This window comes from Lepidochelys olivacea (assembly GCF_965140295.1).
Source record: "Lepidochelys olivacea isolate rLepOli2 genome assembly, chromosome: 1".
Taxonomy (NCBI): domain Eukaryota; kingdom Metazoa; phylum Chordata; order Testudines; family Cheloniidae; genus Lepidochelys; species Lepidochelys olivacea.
This window is the reverse complement of record NC_140411.1, coordinates 125,503,555-125,522,152: the sequence shown is the minus strand read 5'-3', so window position 1 is coordinate 125,522,152 and position 18,598 is coordinate 125,503,555. Positions and strand designations below refer to the sequence as shown.

Here is an 18,598-nt window from a genome sequence, read left to right as displayed (position 1 = left end):
GGGCCCAGTTGTGCTATCTTGAAGTCAGAATTGGCATGACTATAAAATGGGGGCAATATCAGGCCTGAGGAATATGTAGTAAACAGTAGTGTATTAGCATAGAGACTGCTGATGAACATTGTGATAATAAACTTACCAGGTTGTAAGACAGACACTAAAGGATCAATTCAGCACCCTCTTGGGTACAGTATTGCCATTTCCCTCCAAGATGCCAAAATGCCCACCTGATGACCAACTTGACATTTTCCAAAATAATGCCAAGATTCTTTAAGAACACTGTCACGTTTGGAGTAGCAGCCGTGTTAGTCTGTATTCTCAAAAAGAAAAGGAGTACTTGTGGCACCTTAGAGACTAACAGATTTATTTGAGCATAAGCTTTTGTGAGCTACATCCGATGAAGTGAGCTGTAGCTCACGAAAGCTTATGCTCAAATAAATTTGTTAGTCTCTAAGGTGCTACAAGTATTGCTTTTCTTTTTGTCAGTTTTGATAAATTTACTTATAGGCATAGTAATAATGCCTTAGATTATCAAAACAATATATTCTAAAAATCTAATTTTCTGTTTGCTAATTATGTTGTGTACTTTTAACATTTCACTCACCTTGGCCCATGAAAACAAACTAGTCAGTTGCACTGTCTGGTGCACAAACCAAGATGTTCAGGTTGCAAACACACACACACACATACAAACATTTAAATCCATACCTAAAAATTTTTCATTGAAATAACTAAATTATTTGCATTAAGAATATATTTAAAGGAAAAAATCAACAGTAAACAAACTTATTTTCTAAAAGTTTTGTTACTGCAATATTTATGCTCTTCCCAGCTAAATTACACCTACATGGCAAGGGTTCTAGAGAACTTAAGGAGAGGCCTTCTTGCTCTTCTCCCTCCCCTAGTTATAGGAAGTTTTGCTTGCCATAAGCATTGTGTATTTTAAAATCTGACTTTGGTGAGAAAGCATCAACTAATGAATCTTCAAAATATCCCTGGGAGGAAGAAACGTAATTTATATACACATACGCTGTATCTGAACCAGGAAAACGGCCCTCTGGGTGAGAGCTGATTAAAAGCTACTCAATACCAAGGTTATGAAGCTGAAAGTATGAAACATCCCTTAATTCAGTCTCATTACCATGGAAATGTAATAGAGGGATGATTTTTTTGTTAAGTTCTATCACATCATTCACAAAATCATCATTTTCTATGAAGTCTCCAGCAATGATGTTGATACAGTTGCTCTTTGGTCCTGGATACTGTTGCTTTATCCAGAGTTTCAAGTGTGAAAAGCTAGAAAGGGTCATTTTCTTCAAGGATCCAAATGGATGTGCCAGAATGTACTCTAAGTCTTCAGTAAGGTTAATCCCTGCAACAAAGAAACTGTCTGAAACGAACAAAAGAAAGAAACATTAAATTGGTATCTGTTATTACTGAGCATTGACTCAGCCCTACATCTAGTGTTTTCTCTGGAATAATTAGCAGAGGAGCTTCCTCCAGAAAATTAGATACCTTTCCAGTAACTGGAGTTGTCTCAACAGCTCACCTTCTCTTAGAGTTGCAAGCTACGCTATACAGATATGGAGCAATTAAAACCAGTTAACCTAACTCAGGCTCACATGCTTCAATAATTTGTCACTTAATTTACTCATCCTGTGAGAAAATGTTCCCTGCTTGCTAGTCTCCATCAATCAAGGAAAATTTTCATAAAGGTGAAACTTAGGTCACTTAACAGTAACTGGAGTTCCCTATATCAATATAGGGCCATACTGTGCCTTGATTTGGCAATTTCTTTTTATGAACAGTACTGCACAATATCTGTGGCAAGATCCAGTCATAGGTTTCCCCATAAGAGTTGCCTCAACTTCTATAGGCTAACAAGCAATGGCTTCATTGAGGAGTCCCCTGTAAATATCAGTTGCATAATATGTCCCATTGTTCCCCCCAGTCATCACTCCCTATCCCTGCATCTCTATTCGAGGAAGAAAATGAAGGGCTGACATGCCTCCTTTTACAGCTGTATCAGTACAGAGGGTGTACAAGTTGAGGCATATAACAAGTGGTAACTGTTCTTTAATGCTAACCAATTTATTTGAGCATGAGCTTTCGTGAGCTACAGCTCACTTCATCGGATGCATACCGTGGAAACTGCAGCAGACTTTATATATACACAGAGAATATGAAACAATACCTCCTCCCACCCCACTGTCCTGCTGGTAATAGCTTATCTAAAGTGATCATCAGGTTGGGCCATTTCCAGCACAAATCCAGGTTTTCTCACCCTCCACCCCCACACACAAATTCACTCTCCTGCTGGTGATAGCCCATCCAAAGTGACAACTCTTTACACAATGTGCATGATAATCAAGTTGGGCCATTTCCTGCACAAATCCAGGTTTTCTCACATCCCCCCCACCGGAGAGTGAATTTGTGTGGGGGGGTGGAGGGTGAGAAAACCTGGATTTGTGCTGGAAATGGCCCAACCTGATGATCACTTTAGATAAGCTATTACCAGCAGGACAGTGGGGTGGGAGGAGGTATTGTTTCATATTCTCTGTGTATATATAAAGTCTGCTGCAGTTTCCACGGTATGCATCCGATGAAGTGAGCTGTAGCTCACGAAAGCTCATGCTCAAATAAATTGGTTAGTCTCTAAGGTGCCACAAGTACTCCTTTTCTTTTTGCGAATACAGACTAACACGGCTGTTACTCTGAAACCTGTTCTTTAATGGTTAAGTGTCCCCATAATATATGGCATAATACCCAACTCTAAAGGAAAGGTATCCATTTGGAGGTAATTTCCATGAAAGTAGTACATCACTAACAGGGAGGAGAAGCAGACTGATGCAGAAGGGGGGGTTGAGGCTTTTAAACCCCATTAATTATGTGCAATGCAAAAAATGAGAAAAGAAAGAATGTGGAAGGCAGTAGGGAAGGGGAAAGAGGGGCAGGTATACAATAGCTCTCTCTCCCTTTTACCCTCCCCCCCCCACAATCTTTAGATACATCTTAATGTGTAGAGATCAATTGGATAGATAAAACACAGCTCTGTTGAGGTTGCAGCACTCCTGTGACACGCCAAAGCATAAAGTCAAGCTGTCACAATTCTTCCATCACTGTATGTTAATCACTCATTTATGCTACTCTCACTAACATCAAAGAAAGTGTTTAAGCTTCAATATATATTCACTTAATTTACTCACTGCTACACTTACAAACATGAAAGGCCTCTTTCTTTTTGTTAGTGGTAATGCACTGGCTTGCACACACGAGTGCATCACTGCCTGCTTCTTGAAAAATGTTAGAACTGCTCAAGTGCTTACAGGTTTCACTTTTTACTGTCAGTGGTGCTGGTGGAGGCTTGTGGGTTTGCAGCGTAAAGTGATGAGGAGTTTCAATGTCACAGGGATGTGCATTTTGGATGATGCATCCGATGAAGTGAGCTGTAGCTCACGAAAGCTTATGCTCAAATAAATGTGTTAGTCTCTAAGGTGCCACAAGTCCTCCTTTTCTTTTTGCGGATACAGACTAACACGGCTGCTACTCTGAAACAGGGATGTGTTTAGCTGATGGCCATCATGTTTACATGTGGGTAGCCATGGACAATTACAAAGTGAAACCAACTTCTCAGGGCTAGTTTTAAATGTGAGCTGTGTCTGAGAAAAGATAGTTTACTTTATAATGGGTTTCAAAAGTCAGTGAAAACCCCTCCTGTCTTTTAATACAAGTCACCCATGTTTCTGTTTTTTCCCTGCCTTAGGCCTGGTCTACGCTAGCTGGGGGAATCGATCTTAAGTTATGCAACTTCAGCTATGTGAATAACATAGCTGAAGTCGACATACTTAGACCTACACACCACGGTGTCTTCACTGTGGTGAGTCAACTGCTGCAGCTCCCCCGTCGACTCTGCCTGCACCTCTCGCGGCGCTGGAGTACAGGAGTCGACAGGAGAGTGTTTAGGAGTCCATTTATCACATCTAGACTAGACGCGATAAATCGACCCCTGCTGGATCGATCACTGCCCGCCAATCTGGTGGGTAGTATAGACATACCCTTAGTTTCCTTCCCAGAATTAAGGTTCATGTCACAACTTTAAGCAAATAGCTGATATGTAAAAGAAGCAGAGAGCTGATCCATTTTTGGAGACATCATTATAAGGGAAGATGAACTTCACTGATCTAACCAGCCATGGAGTATCACACCCATTCAGTATCATGGGCATTTAAAGCAAGGTAACAGCTACTGCATACAGTGTAACAAGTAGGACATTAAGGCCCAGATCTATAAAGGGATTTAGGCACTGTGATGCTGTGCCCAGCAACACCTAACTTTTAGGCACCTAGAAAATAGCAATGGGATCCACAAAGCCTGAGTTATGCACCTAGCGTCCCAATACAATGCATGGGGAGAGATAGGCACCTTACAATGTGATCCAAAAAGCCAGCACACTACGCAGGGAGCCATCTAAGCTAGCTAAAGGAGATGCTGATGAAAGGGGTGTATCCTAAGCCCCCTCGCTCTGACAGATATCAGTCCCTCCCTGCAGCCTGGATTTCAGTGTCTATCTCTGCTAGCCTTCCACGAATGGGAATCCCTCTCATGGAATCAGGGGGGTTAGGTGTCTATGTTGCTTCTGATGAGACTGAGTTAGGAATCTGCCTCTCTCCACAAAGAAGAAGGGGGCACCTTTTAACTTCTAACCTAGTGGTTAGGGTACTCACTTGAGATGTGGGAGTCCCAGATTCAATTCCCCTTCCCCCTGAGGGGTGAAAGAATTTGAACAGGGAGATCCCAAACCTCAGGAGAGGGCTCTAATCACTGAGCTATGGGATATTCTGATGTGGGGCTCCTGAATAACAAAAGAGTGATTAGAACAGGGGAGCTTGATCCTGGGTCTCCCAGATGAGTATCCTAAGCACCTGGCTAGAGTCATTTTCACTCTCTCTGGTCTAGCCCAATGACTGTTCAGAACCCCCCTCTAAATCCCCTGTTTAGAACAGTCATTGGGCCAGAGAGAGCGAATGCAAGAGTGAGAATGACTCTGTGACCTGGTGGTTAGGGTACCCACGTGTGTAATCCCTCTGCTCCCGTCACTCTCACTTTACCCACAGTGGAACAGCTTCAACAGGAGAGATTGAGGGCACCCTTCTTCAGAATATCCCAGTCGTTAGAGCTCCCTGCTGAGACACAGGATTTGAACAGGGGTCCCCTTTCTCCCTCTCTGGCAGAAATGGGGAAATTAAAGCTGGATCTCCCACATCCCAGGTGAGTGTTCTGACCACTGGGCTAAAAGTTATAAAGCCCCACCACCAGCAAGATTTTAAGTGGGACCTGCTCTGGTAGGCAACCTCAGAACATGCCTGCCAGATTGGGCCTCATATGCAAGATAAGCATCCAGATGCCTAGAGAGAGAGGCAGCAGGGCGCATGACCAGAGGCTGAAATTAAGGCACCTACAAGGTTCAGCAGGAGTTTTGTGGGTCACCATGGAGCCTAAAACTGGAATTTAGGCACTTAAGTACCTTTGTGGATCAGGCCCAAATGTATAGGTTGGCAATAAGTAGTTTGGGGTTTCTACTCATTTCTTGTTCCTGGGTGTGTTCCTAGTTCCTGTAAGTGAGATGTGGTAGTTACCTGGGCGCCCATTCTGTTTCATTTGTTCCAGATACTGGATAAGATCCTGAGTTGTAGTCTTGTTTCCCCACCAATATGGAATTGCAGGCCATAGTTCATGGTGCTTCATTACTTCAGTCACATCCTCATAGGAGATGATAACCTGGTAACCACATGTCCACATGTTCCGTAACGTTGGAACCACCTGAAAGGAATGACAGTCCTGCTGTTAAAGTTAACAGGAGCTGGAGGACTAACTCCTGGGCAACTCTTTAAAAGTTCAAATGCTAAGGCATGAACTTGCTCTAAAATGAAACAGATGCAGGCTCAGTTCTGACAATGCTGCTACACCTGCCAACATAAAGGGCAGGCACCAGGTGAATTAGAAGGTGCTTCGGGCTGAGAGAGCTCTGTGATGGTAATAATAACTTGAGACGTCTCTGTCTTTAGGGCAGTTCTAGTTAGGGCACACATTACAAGTTCTCCTTCTTCCTGTCTAACAGGAAACCACCTACAGTTCCCCTAATGCCTTCCACAAACACACACCAGCTCTAGACAAGGGTGCTAGAAGTACTGCAAGAGTGGGGAGAAGGGTTGGCAAGCAACAAAAACATCTCCCTCCCAGAGCCCTAAAGGAAGCACCCCTTCACCAGACTGTCCCCCTGGACCTGTCAAGGGACAACCCCCGTCACTGACTCTCTTCTTCCCTTCTCTCTCAGTCCCCATCATCCCAATCTCCAGTGCCTATGAATCAGAACCAGTTCACCTATCCTTAAGAACAAGATGATTTGTGAGATGCTTCAGGCAATAAGGGATGTAATTTGAAACCTGAAAGCCACATTTACTTAGAGATAGTTTCAATGTATTGGCCCCTCTCTCTGATTCCTTGATAGACTAGATGTGAACCATCCATGTTCTTTAAGTAATGTTTACCTCATTTCTTATTCCCAAAGGCTATTTAGCCTGTGTCTGTTTCATGGATCTACTGCACATGCACGTCAGACTGCTATGCTAAGAGCCCTGAATGCTTAGAGAGTGTCATTCTTCTACTCTCTCCGTGATCTGCCACTGTTTGCAACTTAATCCATTCCTGCTCTTCCCTGAAGCAACTTCAGTGTGGTAGGGCAGGTGGGCAGAGCAAGGAAAACACCTTCCCATCTCCATACTTCTCTCTCCAGCTCTCCACAAAGAAAGGGAATACCTCCCCTGTTGCTCCGTCACTGAAATGGGAAGGGGGAGAGAATCTGTTGTAGGGTTTTTTGGTTTTGTTTTTTGGGAGGGTGGAGGGGGGATGGGGGGACTAAAGAAATGTGTAATTTTAAAGCCAGGTGGAGATCAAATGCCACACCTGCTATAATTACCTTGGTCACTCATCCCAATTCTGGCACCATAGTCCAGATTTTTGAAATCTTCCCCTCCAATAGAACTAAAAGGAGTTTTATACCATTTTACCAGAACTAAGGGCTGGCAACATATCAGGTTCAGCAGCATAAGTGGTAGAAGCAAGAATCTAGCACTGACAGCTACAGCACAGTATGATAGCCTCACCATGATCTTAGTCCCTTTATTCTTTTGTATCAAAAATTCCTTTTGTGGTGAGGGCAGTTTAATTCATCCCACTCTGGCTGACCATTCTGAACACAAGTAATCTATTCCATTAGCCCCTCTAATATTGGTTCTGTTAATCCAGACCTTTATGTCAAAGAGTGCTTCGAGGAAACAATAAAACAATGTCACTCAGGTCTTCAGTTATTCAGTTGAGACCTTGAATATTCAGGATTATCTAATTTTCCCCAGAATTGTTCTATTTTAACTCTACTGAACAAACCTCTTTGAAATGGTAATCTTGAATGGTTACCACTAGGTACAGTAACTTCAAAGACTTAATTCAAATAGTAAACAGGGTCATCATTATCCTGTAGCCCTCATGGCTCCAGAGAAATCTCACTGTTCATGTGCCTCTTTGAAATGTTAATTGTTTAACTGCTCAAAGCTCTTGTACCTTGTAGCTGGTTTAAAAAAAAAACCCTGAAAATTTTAACTCTTAGAATTTAATCATTAAACAATTTCTGATTATTAAATCAAGCCCTTTCGGGAGGGCTGGAGGGTTCAAAGGAATGGTAGTAGGATGGCAAGCCTCTCTCACCTCTAGGTTGGCAGGTCGAATCCAGCCTAAGTTCAATAGAGAAAGTCATTACCATCTGCTGGCTGTTGTGTGAAGTCAGTAGGTGGTCCCAGTCCATTCCCTAGTGGAGAAGCCCACATCACAAAAAACACTAGCACTAATTAGTGCCTTGTTGGCACTTGCAGCAGAGAGGTCCAGGATCAAAAAGACAGACCAGACTACTGTCTCATCCCCTAACCGTCCCTCTGGAACATAGCTGACATACATTGGTGGAGCAGTGTGAGGAAGCCTGCATTGCTGCTAAAAGAAAAGGAGGACTTGTGGCACCTTAGAGACTAACCAATCTATTTGAGCATAAGCTTTCGTGAGCTACAGCTCACTTCATCGGATGCATAAAGTGGAAAATACAGTGAGGAGGTTTATATACACACAGACCATGAAAAAATGGATGTTTATCATACCCACTGTAAGGAGAGTGATCGCTTTATGTATCAATTCCATCAGAGAGCTTTGGGGCCACAGAGTTGTCAGGAGAGCACTAGCACTAACAGTACACTACAAAAAACCCACCTCCACGGACATTCCCAGTACTACCTTAAAAGTCCATTCAACATCATCACTCTGACTAGGCACGCTAGGGGAGTGAATTGTTCTGAATGACATCAGTGGAACCAGGTGTGAATCAATCTATCAGGTGCCAGTATAATTCACAGGTAAAATTACAAAGTTCACCTAATTACCAAACATCTTAGGTAGCCTTTACTGGACTGCAGTACAAGAGATTTTACATGGGGCCATTTTAGGCATGAAGGGAGGGGAGAGGAAAAGTGAAAAGTGTATATTTTAAAATCTGTATTTATATACTATATGGCCTTGTCCACATTTGCAAACTTCTAGCCATAGCAAAATGCAGTTCTGCTAGTGGTAGCACTGGTGGAGAATTACAGCTATAAAGTTTGCTGGTATAGATGCAGCCTATGTTGCAAAAAATTGAACTGAACTAGGAGAAAACCAAAAAAGAGTCCTCCAGAAATTTATCTAACCTACAGAAAGTAACAGAGAATGATACACTCTTTATAAAAATAATGAGGAGTCCTTGTGGCACCTTAGAGACAAACAAATTTATTTGGGCATAAGCTTTCGTTGGTTAGAACCCACTTCATCAGATGCATGGAGTGAAAATACAGGAGCAGGTATAAATACATCAAAGGATGGGGGTTGCTTTACCAAGTGTGAGGTCAGTCTAATGAGATAAATCAATTAACAGCAGGATACCAAGGGAGGAAAAATAACTTTTGAAGTGGTAATGAGAGTGGCCCATTACAGACACTTGACAAGAAGGTGCGAGTAACAGTAGGGAGAAATTAGTATTGGGGAAATTAAGGTAGAGTGTTTCTAAGGGTATGTCTACACTACAAAATTAGGTTGAATTTATAGAAGTCGGTTTTGTAGAAAACGTTTTTATACAGTCAATTGTGTGTGTCCCCACACAAATGCTCTAAGTGCATGTAGTCGGTGGAATGTGTCCACAGTACCGAGGCAACCATTGACTTCCGGGGTGTTGCACTGTGCGTAGCTATCCCACAGTTCCCACAGTCTCCACCGCCCATTTGAATTCTGGGTAGAAATCCCAGTGCCTGATGGGGCTAAAACATTGCCGCGGGTGGTTCTGGGTACATATCGTCAGGCCCCCCTTCCTTCCCTCTCTCCGTGAAAGCAAGGGCAGACAATTGTTTTGCGCCTTTTTTCTTGAGTTACCTGTGCAGACGCCATACCACGGCAAGCATGGAGCCCGCTCAGCTAACCGTCACCGTATGTCTCCTGGGTGCTGGCAGACACGGTACTGCATTGCTACACACCAACAGTTTATTGCCTTTTGGCAGCAGACAGTGCAGTATGACTGGTAGCCGTGGTCAGCATTGTCCAGGGTGCTCTTTTAACTGACCTCAATGAGGTCAAGGGTGCCTGGGCAAACATGGGAGTGATTCAGCCAAGTCATTTCCCTTTTAAGTTTCGTTTCATGGCGATTCAGTCCTACCGGCAGTGCACTGTCTTTTAATCTGCAGCCAGCAGAAGATGATGGCCAGCAGTCATACTGCAGTGTCTTCTGCTGAGGAGATGACGATCGCTAGCGGTCGTACTCCACAGTCTGCTGCCAGCAAGATGTATAAAGATAGATGAAGTGGATCAAAACAAGAAATAGACCAGATTTGTTTTGTACTCATTTGCTCCTCCCTCCCTCTGTGAAATCAATGGCCCGCTAAACCCAGTTTTGAGTTCTATCCTTGAGGTTTTGAGTTCTATCCTTGAGGGGGCCATTCTGTTTCTCGCAAAGCCACCGCCTTTGTTGATCTTAATTCCCTGTAAGCCAACCCTGTAAGCCATGTCGTCAGTCGCCCCTCCCTCCATCAGAGCAATGGCAGACAATCGTTCTGCGCTTTTTTTCTGTGCAGATGCCATATCACGGCAAGCATGGAGCCCGCTCAGATCACTTTGGCAATTAGGAGCACATTAAACACCACACGCATTATCCAGCAGTATATGCAGCACCAGAACCTGGCAAAGCGAAACCGGGCAAGTAGGCAACCTCAGCGCGGTGACGAGAGTGATGAGGACATGGACACAAACTTCTCTCAAAGCATGGGCCCTGGCAATGTGGGCATCATGGTGCTAATGGGGCAGGTTCATGCGGTGGAACACCGATTCTGGGGTCGGGAAACAAGCACAGACTGGTGGCACTGCATAGTGTTGCAGATCTGGGACGATTCTTAGTGGCTGAGAAATTTTCCCATGCGTAAGGGCACTTTCATGGAACTTTGTGACTTGCTTTCCCCTGCCCTGAGAACTCTTGTGCCTCAGTACTCCTTTTCTTTTTGATTAAATTAAGTATCTGGAAGTCTAGCTTGTAAAACAGGAATCCAGGTGGTGGTGGGGGGAGTTGTTTTAGAGAGAACATAAGGGACTCAGAAAAAATACAGCCAAGCCCTCTTAGCCAAGGTTACATTCAGAAAAAGGGGGAGATTTGGGGGGGAGGGGCGCAGGTGAAAAGAAGGGGCCAAAACCAAGGGAAGGGCTAGCAGTGATATAGAGAAGTTCCCACTCTACCTGTGGTACTTATGTGGTCCTGTCACTGTAGTATCTGTCTCACAAGGTACTAAACTATTTCTCCTCACAGCCCCTCAGTGAGGTAGAGCAGTGCTGTTATCCCCATTGTACAGATGGGGCCATGAGGCGCACACAGACCAAAGGCCAGATTTTCAAAGGTATTTAGTCACCTAGTAAGATTTTCAGAAGTGCCTAGAAGGTTAGGTGCTTTGTAAACCCCACTAGATGCCAAGCTGCATCTTTGGGTCCCTAAAAGGTTTTGAAATTCTGTCCATAAGGCTCTGGCCTGAGGTTAGACAGGAAGTCCATGGGGGGCGGGGGAGTAGATCCCAGGTCCCTCAGGGCTAGCTCCCTATCCAGCAGACCAGCCTCTCTCTGCTACGTGCTGCAAAAAAAGAGGACTCTGATAGATGGGAACAAAACCAAGGTGGCCAGTTCTCTGAGACTCCAGCAAACAATCCCTGGAGGTTGGGATGGATGTCATAGCCCAGCGCAACTGGAGGGTCCGGGGCTCCTCACAGCAGCCCAGGCTCCCTGAGTGGCTCTTACCATGGCCCGGCTATGGCTTCTGGCGTAGCCAGGGAGCAGGGTCTTGGGGGGAAGAGGAGGAGCGGGGGGGCGGGGGCTCAGGGGAAGAGGAGGGACAGGAGTGGGGCCATTGAGGGGGCAGGGCTTCTGCATGTGTCCTACTTTTACCAGGGTCACTACCCTTGATAATAGCAGATCTTTGATTGCTTTGGCTACTTGCATCACAGCAGCCCCCACAGTAGATTTGCCCACTCCAAATTGATTCCCGACTGACCAGTAGCTGTCTGGCGTTGCAAGCTTCAACAGGGCTATTGCCACTGAATTCTCAACTGTCAGGGCTGCTCTCATCTTGGTATTCTTGCGCCTCATACTGTGGGCATCCAGTGAAGTGAGCTGTAGCTCACGAAAGCTCATGCTCAAATAAATTGGTTAGTCTCTAAGGTGCCACAAGTCCTCCTTTTCTTTTTGCGAATACAGACTAACAGGCTGTTACTCTGAAACCTTAATTTAATCACCAGCCCTCTCTTATCTTAATCACCCTGCCTCTGTTTGTAAACAAAATACTGACTCCCTGCCTCAGGGGCACCTCTCCTTTGCAGAACTTACATTTCACACTGACGCTGTGCTGTAGTTAAGAGTTCCACCTAGGAACTCCCACATCTCCTGTACGAAACTCGGGGGGAGGGGGGGAAGGCTCCCAGTCCCGCTCCTCTCTGCCACCCTCAAATGGCACCCCTGGTCTGAGCATGCTTACCAGATGGGGCCCTGGATTGTGGATCATCTTGGGGCTTAGGCAGGAGACAAGCATCTGGACACCTGGCATGTGCACTGCAGCCGCATGCCCACAGGCAGAAACATAGGTGCCAAGGGAATTTTTGCAGAGGAAATGTCAGTGTGGAGTGAGACTTGAGTTAAGGCACCTACAGGGTTAGATTGGACCTGAGTGGGAGTTTTGTAGATCCCAGTGGATCCTAAATCTGGGACTTAAGCTCCTAAATCTGGGGGTTACGTGCCTAAGTACTTTTGTGGCTCTGGCCCTAAGTGGTTTGCCTAAGGTCACACCAGAAATCTGTAGCTCAGCAGAAAATTGAACCCAGGTCTCCCAAGCCCCTAGGCTAACACCCTAAACCTTCAGATAATTCTTGCCAAAGTTTCCCCTTCTGGGGCTTTCCAGTAACTGTCCCCCCAGCTCTCATGCAAGTCAAATAAACACCCCTTCTTGGGTTCTGGTTTATTAAGACAGCACATTTAAATGTCAAATTAAATCAAAATAAGTCTTTCCCCAACTCTGTAGTTTCTTCAGTGCCTTGCTGGACTCCACAGTACTTTCTCCCAAACCCAGGTCCTGCTGCCCAGTGTATCCTCAAGCCTCTTCTGCTTAAGGCTTCTACTCTCACGCCAGTTAGCTCCAGCCAGGTCTTTCCATCTGGATGATATGGAAAGGCCCTCCTCAGTCCTCTCTGGCCATGGGTCAGGAGCCTCCCCACAGTCTCTCTCTTCAGTTACCCTTGTGTCAGGGTTGAAAGCCACAGCCCTCTCTCCGCTTGCCCTTTCTGGGCAGGGAAGCTCTGTTAAGACCACTCAAACTCTGGGCTTCTCTAGAGTATTCCCCTGGTCTTCCTCTCTCTGACAGAGCAGGCTCATTCTTATAGGAAGCCCTGCTCCTGGGATACCATCATGTGATGCCTGGTCACCTGACCCAATCACAAGCCCAAGTCCAAACCCATTACTTGGGATTGGATGACACAGCACAGGTGGAGCTGAGTCAGTTCCCTTAGAGGGCCACTCCACGTTATGACATCACTTATGTGATAACTCTCTAATAACTGACCTCCACTTAAGTTGTTTATAATAGGACAGGTGCGTGTTTCCATAGTTTTAAAGGACATAATGATAACGTAGAGTATATAAGGACTCGGAACAAATCAAACAACTACTGTATCATTCTAAAAGAAATTATTTCTGCACTTACCTCTTTTGGACACAGTTTAGAATGAAAGATCTTTTTTATGCAGGAGATAAGATGATGATGAAGTTCCTTGGTCAATCCAACAAAATTCCTGCAGGCAAGGATAACGACCTCCTGAGGATGGGCCTGCAACCACTTCAAAATTTCCCACAGAATATCCTACAAAAGTTAAGTCAAATCAACTTAGAAAAGCCTGTCTGATGGTAAGGGAGAATTAAATAAATCATAAACTAATGTTTTATGATAGGCCAGACCCTCAGCTGGTACAAATCAGCATAGCTTTATCATGAATGACAATATGGGACATTCTGCAGGAAGTTTCATAGTGGCTGGAAAGCCATCCTTTGGATTTTTCTTCAGTGGAGCTATGCTGATTTATGCCACCTGTGGGGTTCTCCACCTTATACACCAATGTATATAAGGTATATAGAGACTTTGCATCTTCAGTGTCTTTCATCCGAGGATCTCAAAGGTGGAAAGTAGAATCCCCATTTTTCTGGACTAGTTCAAGGTCAAAGAGTGAGTCAGTGGTAAAATCAGGGATAGAACCCAGGTCCCCTAAATCCCATAGTCTTGCTATAACAAGACAGACCTCCCATTAGTTGCTGACACTTACATCTCGTTGAAGTCACATGCAACTAACAGCATGGCCAGGCCCTATGCGTGCCAATAAAGGAATACACCAATCAACATGTGACATTTTAAGACCAAAAGACTGAGTCATTATCTTTTCATTAACTACATTTTTCTTGAAAAATATTTTACCTATATTACACTTTAAATCCCATCTTATTTTTCCGTCACTTATTTCTCAAAGCGGTCACTTTGTGCCCACATCACAGAATGATGGGCTGGCTCAAGATGAGATACTGGGACTATCACAAAACACAGCCTGGAAAATGGCAATTATTTGTTTGCAGAGAACGGTGGAAGATAATTCCAACTCACAGGAATTTCAGCTCCAACAATCAACCCGGCAGTATATTTAATTTCTTATTTTGAAGTTCCCATGTTACTGAAGAAAGAATAACCTGTTCAGAAAATCTTAGGGTCAGTGTTCCCCACCCAAAGCAGTTCTTACTCAGAAGTAGTTGTTGGTTCTTTAAAAAAAAATTAGCAGCACCCCTTTCTGAATGTTCCAGATTTAAGAACAGTACCTCTACTACAGCCGTTGTGTATACCATGTGCACAAAGTACAAATTCACAGAAGGGTCATTAGGCTTGTGAGCAATCCTAAAATCCAAATATCGAATCCCGGCATCCAGTTGTTCTGACACATTTAGTACCTGAATGGTTAAAAACAACAAAAGAATCGTAAATTTTTGCAAGGGACATGTGTTCCTTTATTTTAGGAAATCTAAAGAAGCTTATAAAATTGTCCGATCTTATTTATCATATTTTTAGGATTACAAAATCTATTACGTCTTTCACCTTTAAAATGATGCTGAAAGTTTTGTGTGTGGTGCTGACTGTTTGCTCTGAAGTTACAGAAATATCTGACATTAAGGGTTTTTATTTCCTTATGAAGTGGACACTAAACACAGATTAGTTTAAGATCTTTTAAAAAGGACTTTAAATTGTCTACATAATAAAGGCTTAGGAGCCAATTCTTCAATCCCTACACATGAGCAGTTCTGGTTAATACTGAGTTCTGAGTTCAATAATACTCCTATTGAAGTCATCTGGACTCCTTGTTTGAGAAAAGGTTGCAGGATCAGCAACTTAAAATGTCTGCATTCATTTTCCTCAGATCAAAGACTTCACAGAGATTTTCTTTAGGGAGCTCCCTGATCATGTTCCCTCAACAGAAATAATAATCCCATGGATACTGGATTTTTATTTTATGTATTTATTTATAATATTAAAGTCTTTAAGAAGGCTGAATCAGTTTCTGAATTCCTACAAACGGAGGCCTTATGTTCTCTTTCCCATAGCCCTGTCCTAATCACTCTGCTAAGACAGCTGGTGAATGTGGCTTTCTGGGGTGAAAGTTCTAAAAAAACACATATATTTTGATCTAGATAGAGGCCTTACCTATAATAAAAGTTGTACCTATCTAACTAAGTAGTCATGGGATAAGAGGGAAGGTCTTCTCATGGATCAGTAAATGGTAAAAAGGCAGAAAACAAAGGGTAGGAATACATGGGTCATTTTTCAGAACAGAGAGATGTAAATAGTGGTGTCCCCCAGGGGTCTGTGCTAGGACCAATGCTATTCAACATATTCATAAATGATCTTGAAAAACAGGTAAACAGGAAGGTGGCAAAATTTTGAAGATGGTACAAAATTATTCAAGATAGTTAAGTCCAGAGCGGACTGCAAAGAGTTACAAAGAGATCTCACAAAACTTGGTGACTGGGCAATAAAATGGTAGCTGAAATTCCGTGTTGATCAATGCAAAGCAATGCACATTGGAAAACATTATCCCAATTATACAAAATGATGGGGCCTAAATTAGCTGTTCCCTCTCAAGAAAGAGATCTTGGAGTCATTGTGGATAGTTCTCTGAAAATATCTGCTCAATGTGCAGCCTCAGTCAAAAAGCTAACGGAATATTAGGAACCATTAGAAAAGGGATAGCTAATAAGACAGAAAATATAATGCCAATATATAAATCCCTTGTACGCCCACACCTTGAATACTGCATGCAATTCTGGTTGCCCCATCTCAAAAAAGATATATTAAAATTAGAAAAGGTACTGAGAAGGGCAAATAAATGATTAGGAGTGTAGAACAGCTTCCATATGAGGAGAGATTGAAAAGACTGGGACTATTCAGCTTGGAAAAGAGACAACTATGAGGGGATATGATATAAGTCTATAAAATTATTACTGGTGTGGAGAAAGTAAATAAGGAAGTTTTATTTACTCCTTCACATAACACAAGAACCAGGAGTTACCTGATGAAATTAATAGGCAGCAGGTTTAAAACAAACAAAAGGAAGTACTTTTTCATACAGTCAACCTGTGGAACTCACTGCCAGGGGATGTTGTAAAAAGTATAACTGGGTTCAAAAAAAGAATTAGATACATTCATGGAGGATATCCATCAGTGGCTATTAGTCAAGACTGTCAGAACCTGTGGACCTCAGTGCTAGGGGATGTTGTGAAGGCCAAACTATAATGTGGTTCTAAAAAGAACTAGATACGTTCCTGGAGGATAGGTCTACCAATGGCTATTAGGCAAGATGGTCAGGGATGCAACCGTATGCTCTGATTGCCAGAAGCTAGGATTGGATTACAGGGATGGATCACTTGGTGACTGCCTGTTCTGTTCACTCCCTCTGAAGCACCTGGCATTGGCCACTGTTGGAATACAGGATACTGGGCTAGATGGGCCATTGTTCTGACACAGTATGGTCATTCTTATGTTCTTAACTAATTCAGATTAGAAAGCAGTATGTGGGGGGGTTTAGTTAACAGTGTCCCTTTAACTATTATCTTTATTTATGAATCCTCTATCCCTAAAATATCAGGCTCTCCCACCAAAAATATCTTCCCCATAAACAGAAATTTGGTATTTACAGAATGTTTTTATCTTACATCTCTACCTATGGTATTTAGAATTTGCCCCAAAATGTTATTCACATATCTAGGCACCAATGTATTCCTTAATTGGATTGAAAAAAGTACAAACATTCAACACTATGTAACAAACTTCAAACAAGACAATTAATTCAAGTTTGAGAACATTAGATAATTGGTTACCTGTGTTATAGACCACTTCATAATAATAGGATGTATGATGCAGGGCATAAATTTATCTATCAACTGCAACAGCTTTGATTCATTGACACTTATATCAGAGTTTTTATCTAAACAGTAAGTCATAGTGTCATGGCTCCCTGTAGAATAAAAACAAAGGTTAAGTTTGTTTCAATTGTTTGTTAATACCTCAAATACCATTTTCCTTTGTATTACACAATAGAAAATAATATTACATATGCACACCTAACCTTCCAACTCCCAATCTACCCCCAAAACATAAGTGTGTATTGGCAAAAGGCATATGTATTCACTACAAAACAGATGTGTTTTTACACAAGATAGTTAATTTGAGATCACTATCTTAATGTAAAATCCTAATGGAGAAAAGGCACTGCCATTTTTGTCTTGATGTAGCTAGTCAAGGCAACCCTATTACCAAAATAGTTAAATCAGTGCAACTCCTAGTGTGGACGTAGTCATATTTTGCCAGTACAAGTTCATAGATTTCAAGGCCAGAAGGGACCATTATGATTATCTAGTCTAATCCCCTTTCTAACACAGGCCATAGAATTTCCCTAAAATAATTCCTACAGCAGATCTTTTAGAAAAACATCCCATCCTGATTTAAAAATTGTCAGTGATGTAGAATCTAATACCACCTTGGGTAAATTGTTCCAGTGGTGAATTACTCTCATAGTTAAAAATGTATGCCTTATTTCCAGTGGATTGTGTTATACCTTTTTCTGCTTGACTGAAGAGCCCATTATTAAATATTTATTCCCCATGTAGATACTTACAGACTGTAATCAAGTCACCCCTTAACATTCTCACTCTATCACTGGCCAACCAGCATCAATACAAAATATACTGAAATCTCTTCACCTAACCACCTCTCTGGTAAAAAGTTGCAACTCTTAAACTGTTCTGCAGTGTTGCTGAGTGCAGTTAATGACAGCAGTGAAGCATACTATATCCAAATGAAATGCAGAAGGACTGTGTTGCCAACTCTCATCATAAGTCTCATGATATTTGATGTTTTTCTTAGAGGCTCAGCTCCAGGAGTTCTGTGATTATTTGAGAATTTCAACTTTTGTTTACAAAAAAAAAATGTTTTTAGCCATCACGGTCATGGAGAAAAACATGAAAAATGTGACCCTTAAAGCTCAAAAACCAAAAGGCTAATAAAAATATCCCAAATTTATTATTTTTTAAATCTCGTGATTTGGGGGCCTGATTTATGATTTTTAAATGCTGGGGATTGGCAATACGGGAGAATGTGTCAAGGTTACAAGGCTAACTGAACCTGTGTTCCCTTAATGGTCTCTGTGAGAGTAGCCCCTCAGGAGTCTGGCCTTATGCGTTTACCTCTCTTGGGGTGGAATTCCACAATTCTTCCAGTCTTACTGAGCTCTGGGATATAGGACCCTGTATATCAGAGTTGCTTTCCCAGAAAGTCTGAGTGGGTATGTCACCTGCTCAGATGAATTTTGAGCATCTGTGACCAGTGCCATGCAGTGATCAGACAGCTTTCTTAAAACCAACGTATTGTTTA

At 42.7% G+C, this 18,598-nt stretch overlaps 1 protein-coding gene across 2 annotated transcripts in view; it reads right to left on the bottom strand.

Moving 5' to 3' along the window:
• Positions 1 to 425: 425 nt before the first annotated feature.
• Positions 426 to 18,598, bottom strand: part of PLCXD1 (phosphatidylinositol specific phospholipase C X domain containing 1) — a 30,727-nt gene continuing 12,554 nt past the window's right edge. For both annotated transcript variants that reach the window (XM_084630337.1, XM_084630338.1), the window contains 5 exons: positions 17,047 to 17,183; positions 14,497 to 14,625; positions 13,343 to 13,498; positions 5,634 to 5,817; positions 426 to 1,387 (listed from right to left, as the gene is read on the bottom strand). In XM_084630337.1, the coding sequence (XP_084486463.1) occupies positions 1,077 to 1,387; positions 5,634 to 5,817; positions 13,343 to 13,498; positions 14,497 to 14,625; positions 17,047 to 17,183 (917 nt within the window). In that variant the 3' untranslated portion in view covers positions 426 to 1,076. The remainder of the gene's footprint in view (positions 1,388 to 5,633; positions 5,818 to 13,342; positions 13,499 to 14,496; positions 14,626 to 17,046; positions 17,184 to 18,598) is intronic.